Source organism: Strix uralensis, chromosome 17 (genome assembly GCF_047716275.1).
Source record: "Strix uralensis isolate ZFMK-TIS-50842 chromosome 17, bStrUra1, whole genome shotgun sequence".
Lineage (NCBI taxonomy): Eukaryota > Metazoa > Chordata > Aves > Strigiformes > Strigidae > Strix > Strix uralensis.
Genome location: NC_133988.1, coordinates 11790075 through 11799588, shown reverse-complemented (window position 1 = coordinate 11799588; position 9514 = coordinate 11790075). Strand labels below are relative to the sequence as shown.

The window sequence follows — 9514 nt, the reverse complement described above, 5'->3', positions numbered from 1 at the left end:
AAAGTTTGTCTCTTGAATACATATTTTGATTGAATTTTGCTACTGTGGGATCCATTTTACCTATCCATGCTGAAAGTGACTCATTTCCTTTTCAAACCTCTTAGTGTAATTTCCTGTGTCGCCTCGAACACGAGTGTGCAGACCTCCGCTCCTGCCCGAGTTCCCGAGACATTTCCGCAGTCGCTGCTTTAACTGGGAAGTACAATTGCGTTCCTTTTCGTTGCTTGCCTGCATATTTTCTTGTCTTTGTTTAGAGTTTACAAAATGATTTTGCGTCCTATTAATATAGGAGTTACATCCAACTATTCTGTTTAGCTCTGTGACTGTTTATCTCCAGTACTACCTTTTGTACCATTCCTCATACGCATCTTCAGACACGCAGTAAGGGCTGCCTCTTACTTTGTGCATTTATCTGCGTCAGTAAGTTGCTAAGTTGGTTCACAGTTGACCTGAGTGAAGATATAGGAAATGTCAAGATATTTTAAAGATAATTATTCTGCTGATGACCGAGTGATGTCTTAGAGACTCTAATCTTTTAGATAGTGACCTATCACTGCTGATGAGTGCTTGGAAGTGCTTTGTTGCCTTTGCTGAATGCGCTTATCTAGAGCTGATGTGTGGATCCTCTGAACTGAACACTTACTTATACATGATGATAAAACAGATGATAAAAACCAGATTCCACATAGTAATTTATCTTTGTAACAAATAAATATTTGCCAGGAGCTCAAATACCATGATAGGGAACTTTTAATTAGAAATCTATTTTATTAATTATTCCAAATTAAAGTATCAGATAGTATTATCAGCACTTGGAAATTGACTTTGTCATTTTGTTTGCAGGAAAAAATAGTAGTTTACTAATAAAATTGTAACAACATTGAGAAGTTTCTAAAGTACACTTTAGAAACAGATTGCTTTTATTTTTTTGGAAGTGTTTATATCCCTAAAAACTGCCAAACTCCACTAATGTGGCTTTATGGGCTCCTATTTATAAATGCATGCCTATTGGTCAAGCAGAGAGGTGGAATTCACAAGGGTTTTATAAAGATAGCATTGTGGTGAGAAGAACTTGAGTTACATATTCTGAAAAATATCCTTCCTGACACCTAGAGGCGATCAGCAAAAATGCTAAAAAGCCCAACTTGTCCAAAGAAGGTAAGGCAAATTCAACAAGCTGGTGATTTTTCCAACAAAGAAGATCTTATGCAACTTTTGGATTGGCATTACGCTATCAAATAAGCAAAAATTACAGCACAGTGCAGCCACTCTTGTAAAACTTCCTGTATACATTGTATATGTATATTACATCCAAAACTTGTATACAACTCTTGTATACATTGCATCTATGTCTGTAGGAAATGGACAAGACATAAGCTATGTTTGTATATCTCACCTGCCATGAAATATTTTCTATGTTCATTCAATCCAGCGATATTTTTTTAAAAATCATGTATTTATTCTAGATTGTGGGGTGCACCAACAAATATTATGCAGACCACATAAAAATTCTTTAAGTATACTCGAGTACGAAAAAATCAGAGACCTTAAAAATCAGTGTGAACCCATGAACTTGATGTTTATGGACCTATGCAAAACACTTACGGTCTATGAAAGTCAATTTTTGAACAACTTTGTTCCACTGAAGTTTGGACTTGAGGACTTAAGAGAACTATTCTAAATCCAGGGTTTACAAAACTACTTCTCACTAATGCACTCTCTAGTGAATGCAGATCGGTTTGTATCAAGAACCGAAAATAATGAAGTACACTTAAGGAAAGTCCTTTTGAACACAGCCGTTTTTACCTGAAAGCTATTCAATTAAATTATCCTGCTGCTTTTAAAGACGGCTTTATTAAACTGTGCTGGAGACAGTTCAATAGATTTTCTAAGTAACTACATCCAATTTTTAAACTTTGTTTGTAGGAGTATCATCAGCTGACTAAAACACTTTCTGATGCGATTTTAGTGATTGAAGAGGGAGACTGCCGAGTTCCCCGAGCAGCTGGGGGAGACAGCTCTCTCAGAGGCTCGCTCTCTCAGCCCTCACCAGCAAACCTCGGGCTTTACCGCGAAGATGCTGCTTAGCACCGGGGGTTCAGCCCCTCTCTAACAGCCGGGGGCTACGCGGGGCCGGCGCGGCCGGGAGCCAGTTCCGCGGGCTGGGACCTGCCGCGGCCGCCAACGGTCCGCACCGCGAAGGATCCGCTCCCCCGCGCCCCTTTCACCAAACGGGCGAAGGCTCTCCAGGCCGCTGTCGCCCGCGGCGGGGCAGGACGGGGCAGCCCGGCCCGCTCGGGGCGCGGAGGACGGGCCGGCGGCCGAACAACGTCCGCGGCGCCGCGCGCCCGGCTCCCGCCCGCCCGCCGCTCCCACGTGACGGGCCCTCCCCCTCCCGCCCTGTGGCCGCGCGGCGTCGCTCTCCGGGTATTTGAACCGCGCTTCCGCCATCTTCCCAGCGCCCAGTCACTGAGGGGAGCGCCGCGGAGAGAAGCCTCGGGAAAGGTAGCGGGGTCGGGACGTCCTCCTCTTCCTTCTGGGAGCGGGTGTGTGGGGGAAACGCGGCCGCTTGGACAAGCGTGAGCGGTGGGGATGGCGGTGACCGATGGCTGCCGCCTGGGAGCGGGGGTAGGAGATGGGTTGGGTTGCGGAGAGGCTGGGCCCGAGTGAGCGCTGCGGTTGTGAGCCCTGGTGTGTGTGCTGGCCTTTCTTCCCTCAGCACGGAGGCGGTGGAAGGGCGGGAGCGGCGCTCTGCTCCGTCCCGGATAAAGGGCGGGCGGAATCCAGGAGGGGAAATAGAGCGGGGCCTCCGACGGCCTGAGCCTGCGGGGGGAGGGGAGGCGGCGCGCTGCTCAGTCATGGTGGCTGATGGCGGGGAGAGCGCGTTAGGCCCGTTGGGGGGGCGCTGGGGGGAGGCTCTGCTCGGCAGCCCCGGGGGACTCGCCCCGGGCTCTCCCGCTCAGCAGACGAATTCTGGTGAGGGAGGGGACCCGGGTTCTGGGCGGGTTGGGGAGGGCTTTCTGTGGAGCGAGGCTGGGGTCGGCAGAGCTGTGCCCTTCGTAGGCCGCGGCGCGGTCTCTCCTTTTTCGAGCCCGAAGGCCAGAGGGGTGCGGTGGCGGCGGCAGCCTACCGTTACGGGGCTTCGGGGGTGGGCGGGGAGGCGCCGCCGCCATTACCGCGCGCGCTCCCGCCGCATGTGGGGAGACGTGGAGGCGCTTCCTGCCCCATGAATGGGCCCGGGACCACGCGCGGCGGGTTTGGGGGGGGGCGGGGAGCGGCGGGGGCCGAGCCTCGGCCTCTGCGCTGGCCGCGCTGACTGGCGCGCAGAGCACGCGCCTTCGGGGGCGATTTGGGAACCGAAAACGGCGCCCGGCCCCTTCCGGCTAGGCCTTGAATCAGCTCGCCCGTTGTGAGCTCACATGCTGCCATTTCCCCTGCAGACCCAGCATGGCCGCCCAAGGAGAGCCCCAAGTGCAGTTTAAGGTAAGGCGGTGGTTTGGGGTTGGTTGGTTTTTTTCCTTCGGTAGAAAAGTAGCGTGAGCGACTCTCGAGTGCCAACGTGGATGGTAGGTTTGCTTTTGAAGTCTTGGTCTGTCTTTAACCAGAGTGGTTTGTTTATTCTAGTATTGCATCTAATTTCTACAAAAAGGCTCTGTCACACTGTGTCAATCTGATGCTATTTGTAGTTTAGTGTAATAAATTTTAGTAACGCTTTCTATATAGAACGACTTCTAAGTTTCAGAAATGAAGTTCACAGCAAAAAGTCCTTAGAGTGAATTAGAATAGCCTTTTTTCTGTTGTGTGTTAATTGTTTAGGGAAGAAAACTTGAAATGTTTCAGAAGACAGTTTTCTGGTGTCTTGTGTGGGGTTTTTCTTTGTTACCTTAACAGCCAGAAGTCCTTAAAACTGTTGCATGAAAGGCTGTTACTTGTGTTTCTTAAAATACTTGGCCAGAGTATTCCAATTGTTAGTAGAGCAGTTCTTTGGGTGGTGTGGGTTTTTTTTTTTAATTGTAAGATTGTGGTGCGTTTCTCCAATTCGGGTGCTTAAATGAGGGATGCCAGATATGGTCATATTCAGGTTGAAAACTCCAAATACTCTTAACTCAGTCACTTGTAGTTCAGGGGAACCATATTCACAGTGCATTGTAGCTTTCAGCCACAGGAACTAGATAAGTCAGACTGGAGTTACAGCGTGATAGGCTTAACAGATTGGGTCCCAGTACAGTGAGTCTCTTCATGGGGAATTCAGTCTTCTGTTTACAGCATCTCGTAGGACTAAGGTCTTCGTAGTAATAATGAGTATTTACACTAAAATGACCAAAAAATGTCTCTAAAAGTGTATTGCTCTGACTTTGTTGCCTTTATCTATCAACAGCTTGTCCTGGTCGGTGATGGCGGCACTGGTAAAACAACATTTGTAAAGCGTCATTTGACTGGTGAATTTGAAAAGAAGTATGTAGGTATGTCTGAAGAAACATTTGGGATCTAATACATTACAATTGAAAGTGCGGTTCGTGACTTGCTAAGTACATTGCTTTTTCTTGCTGTTACAGCAACACTGGGTGTTGAAGTTCATCCTCTGGTGTTCCATACTAACAGAGGCCCTATTAAATTTAATGTATGGGACACAGCTGGCCAAGAGAAATTTGGTGGCCTGCGAGATGGCTATTACATCCAAGGTAAGATGTGTGTACGTGTGTGAATATTCTGTACCTCTTCCAGTTCAGTTCTCCATTCCATTCATGTTGGCCACTCTGAAAGCTGTCAGTGTGACTTGCAGTGATGAACTGGTTTCTGGGTCTTCAAACTCTTCACGTAGGTGTGATAATTTCCTTTGCTAGGCAGCTTGCGCTGATGGAATATTCTAGGATTGTGTTTCAGTATGCCATTGCAGGCTTTGGTATTAGTGAAGGGTAATGGTGCACCCTAAATTACAAGATATTGCTGATGAAATTCAGTGCTTAAGAGGTGAAAGTGTTTCAGTTAGTACAAATTTATATCTGTATTAATGTATTGTGCTGAGGCAAGGACTTGGAAAGATTTTTAGACACGATGATGAGATTTTGCATCTCCATGCCAGTCTTCTAGTTGTCTTTCTAAAGAAGAACTGACAGTGCCACTTACTTCTGCTTGGCCAAGCTCTGTTCTGTGTGTACTTCAGTCACCTGTGTGTCTTCAAAATTTGCAGGGGATTATTAGAATTTGACTTTGCTTTTCCTTCAGAAGTATCAGGATCAAGTCAAGTCCCTGTGTTCTTTGAAAAACTGTTCTGGACAAGGGCATCCCGAGAGCTTGTAGTCCACATCTCAACCTACCTGAAAGCCTCAATAAGATGCCTGAGATTAGTTAAACAGGTGTTAACTAGTTTCTATAAAATATTTGTGTAAAGTTGACTTTGTAATCCTTGTATATTCTCTTACCATGCAACACCATGTTACCCAGTGGGACAGTTGCATTGATAAAACTAGCTGGTGTTTAAGCCTGGGCGCTAAAGATGTGAGATGACACTGTCGTGGGCTGCGTTTTATGGACTTGTGCATTGAACTTGTTAACAGGACATGGGCTCTCAGAACTGTGAAGCTGAGAGGGAAAAGTTAATGCAGATGCTCAATTCTCGTGGGATTTCTATGGGTACCTCTTCTTTCTCCTATCTTATAAGCAAGCGCTTACTCTCCTGATGTAACTCTTGACTATTCTTCTCTCGCAGCTCAGTGTGCCATCATAATGTTTGATGTAACATCAAGAGTTACTTACAAGAATGTACCTAATTGGCACAGAGATCTGGTACGAGTATGTGAAAACATCCCTATAGTGTTGTGTGGCAACAAAGTGGATATTAAGGACAGAAAAGTCAAGGCAAAATCCATTGTCTTCCACAGGAAGAAGAATCTCCAGGTATGCTGGCATGAGTTTGTACGAATCAAATTTGTTGGGTCTGTTGACTGCAGTTGGGTTCTCTGTGGTAATTGAGTGTTCTGCCCTTGTCACTACAGGCTGTAATATTTCAACTTTACATCTATTGGCTGTTTGAACTTAACTTTAGGGAAGGGGGAGGTGATGATGCTAAAGATGGTCTTCACTGGTCTTGAGCAGAAGCTATGATAAGTTCTTAAAGAGCTTGTGTGCATCTGGCTCTCACTGCTCAGAATCTCATCAGATGACACAGAAGTGAGACTAAAATAGATCTAAGTCATAGGAAAGAGATAAATGCACTACTGCCTCCTGAAAGTTCCATCTTTGATCAGCTTGAGTATCTTTTCAGTTATCAATTTCTGCCTATTTGTCTGAAACTACATTTCTAGACACTTAGATCATAACTGTTTCTGAGAGCATAAACAGAAGTCATGCAGTCAAAAAGAATACTAAGGTAAAAGTAGAGCTGATTATATGTGTGTTAATCTTGGTATGCCCTAAATATCAAAGATGTCTTTTTTTAATAATGTAAAATATGTACTTTTTTTTTTCAGTATTATGACATTTCAGCTAAAAGTAACTACAACTTTGAGAAGCCTTTCCTCTGGCTTGCTAGAAAGCTAATTGGAGATCCTAACTTGGAGTTTGTTGCCATGCCTGCTCTTGCACCGCCTGAAGTTGTTATGGACCCAGCACTGGCAGCACAGTATGAGCAAGACTTACAGGTAAGTGACAAAGGGCACAAAGGTCAAATGAGTTCCTGTAACTACTGTTTGGACTCCTGGGGCAAATAACTAAAGAACAGTTCTTAAGTGTATCTTCTTTGTTCCAGATTGCTCAAACCACTGCACTGCCAGATGAGGATGATGACCTGTGAGGGATGAAGCTGGAGCCCAGCGTCAGAAGTCTAGTTTTATAGGCAACTGTCCTGTGATGTCAGTGGTGCAGCGTGTTTGCCACTTTATTATCTAGCTGAGCAGAACATGTGCTTAATCTTTGGGATGCTGAAAGAGATGAATGGGCTTCGGAGTGAATGTGGCAGTTTAAAAAAAAAAAAACACAAAAAACAAACAAAATGAAAAAAAAAAAACCCAAAACAAAAAACTTCATATTTTGGACCTGCATATTTAGCTGTTTTTTGGACTGCAATTACTTCCCCTTTTGAGTTTCAAATATAAGACTGCTGCAGTCACATCAGAGTGTTAAGTGGTAAATCTTGTTTCTGTCATTCCCATTCTTTTTTGTTTAGATAATAAAGTTGTATTTCAAGTATCTAAGCAAGTGAACTTTCATGCATTGTTAGGAAAACTCTTCAAAGTGTCTTCTGTTCTTCAGTTGAGGCTAATACTTGGTTGTCTACTGCATTTCTCATTCTGTTCTCCTTTTTCCCTCCTGCTTCTCATGTTACGCTCCTCTTGCTAAATCAGAGCTAACAGTTAACCTTCCCTTGATTTCCTGAAGCATATAATTAAAGCACCTGAGGAAAGCTGAACTAACTGCCAGGTAAAACTAAAGCAGTGAGCACTTTGACTGGTAAGTGTGACTGGATCAGCATTCCCATGCAAATGGGAATGTTTGTGGTCTGCAGGGTGTCTTGAGAGAAAAGTGTGTAGTTCAGCTTGCGTATGCTACCATTAGATACAGTCTCAATTCTCTTAACTTTTAATATGTTCTACAATATGCCTTCAGAGCTCTGTATTTTTAGTAGCCAGAAACAAATGGCATCTAGGTTTGTTAGGGGACTTAAAAGCTGTATCTTTGCATGGAACATCATTCAGTAGAGCTATAGCTGATTAAACAAACTCTCTAAGCATCTTAAAATTCACTAACTAGAAAACAGCTGTAGTTTGAGCTAAAAAGCTCTTGGCTACAAAATTGCATATAAACTGAAACCACGTTTATATAAATATCTAGACTGGACTGTAACTGCACCAAGTTCTTGATTTGAAACTAGCTTACTACAGCACAAATGGTGGAAAACATCAACTTTGAACACTATCTTGTAGAGATTAATCTTGGTCAATATTAGTACTGCTAGTGAACAAAACTAAGTTTAAGATACCATTTTTCAGTAGTGTTTGAGTACATGAAGCCTTGAACTCTTCAGTTTTGTATTTTTGGTTTCTTAATAAAGTGGAGCATTTCATTTATTCCTTTTAACTTGCATGTTTGTGTACATAAATCCTACTTGAATATTTATTCAACTTTTCTGGTATATGGTAGCAAAAAGTGGACTACAATTATTCTGCAATACTATTGTAAAAGAATAATTTTTAAGTTAGTGCAAGTTGGAGTTCTGTGGTTTAGTTTTTGGTTGTTTGGGTTTTTTTTTAGCTAGCTAATGAGAAGCTGAGTTGTGGTATTAAGGACCTGAAACTCATGAAAATAAGGCATGTCATACGCTTAGTTTGCAAAGAGACAAACTCCCACTTAACATTCCATTGAATCTTCTTGCTGCATCATCTTGCTTTAACTTCATATTCTAGGTTTTTGCCTGTAGTGTTTACTAATTTACCTGTGCATATCTTGGTTAATACCGCTAGCTTGACTATGCTGCTCCTTCACTAGGTGTGGTAGCTTTCTTGTCTTCAAGCTGAAAATGCACTGCTTAAAAACATGAATTGATTTAGAAAACTTCAGTAGTTCTGCAGTATTGATATGCCTTAGGAGAAGAAAACCCTCAGCACTGAAGTTACATTTGTATTGTTTGATAGTGTGTGTATGGTATCATCTTTACAACTGCTGCACACAGGTACTAGCCTTAATATGAATTCCTACAAAACACCTGAAAAGACTTATGAGATGTAGAACAGCTGTTTAAAGACTAATATAATTGCTATGAGCTTTCCTTTGTCATCTTCAGTGTTACTTCCAAGTCCACAAAAGCTCATCTCTGAAGTAGACAGTAATACCAGTCCTGTAAAGCAATCTCTTCAACTTGAAATGTTTTCGGAGTGAATTGAGTCCACTTGTTGCAGCATTATACTTGGTTTGTCACACTTAGTCCCTGTTAATTGGTTATAAATAATGCAGGTAGCCTTAATATGCATGTGCAGATTCCTCAGTTGAAGTTCCTTAACTATACACTTCTAAGAAGTTTTTCACTAGTTGGGTTTAGGCAAAATAAAATTTAGTCAAGTAACAAGGAAAATAAAACTTCAATTCTAAGAACCTCTGTACAAAATCAGTCTGTGTTGGAGCTCTACCCTTATCAGGACTGAATTGATGAGACTGAAATCCTTTGGTGCAAGACCTACTTTGTTCTTCTTGCTGAACTGCTTTATGGTTTGATCAGATTAATTGTAGGAGTTCTTGTGTTCCTTACACACCATTTGAATTTTCTAGATCTCTGGCTTAAGACTGGTTTTCAGTAACTACTCATTACAGACAATGCTCAGCTTCAACTTTCAAGAGCAGGAGGAGGTGCTGGGCCATTTACTGTTCTTAGTTCCATGATAAAGCTGTGGGTTTTTAAGTGTCCAAGTTCAGAGGGTTGTATTGGAAGAGTAGCTGCAGAACTAGTGCCTGTGCAAAGTAAGTAAGGCAAAAGCATTAATTAGAGAAACTGGCAGAGGAAATGTTTTGCTACTTCTCACAG

General features: G+C 43.1%; 1 protein-coding gene across 2 annotated transcripts; it reads left to right on the top strand.

The window, feature by feature from the left end:
• The first annotated feature begins 1899 nt into the window (after positions 1-1899).
• Positions 1900-8066, top strand: RAN (RAN, member RAS oncogene family). Of its 2 annotated transcripts, none has more exons than XM_074886815.1 (7): positions 1900-2505; positions 3441-3483; positions 4379-4463; positions 4557-4682; positions 5711-5898; positions 6471-6641; positions 6749-8066. In XM_074886815.1, the coding sequence occupies exons 2-7, from the start codon at positions 3448-3450 to the stop codon at positions 6791-6793; spliced, it is 651 nt and encodes a 216-aa protein (XP_074742916.1). In that variant the 5' UTR covers positions 1900-2505; positions 3441-3447; the 3' UTR covers positions 6794-8066. The 2 variants fall into 2 exon arrangements, with proteins under 2 accessions (XP_074742916.1, XP_074742917.1); XM_074886816.1 differs by having other exon boundaries at positions 2407-2546.
• The last annotated feature ends 1448 nt before the right edge of the window (positions 8067-9514 follow it).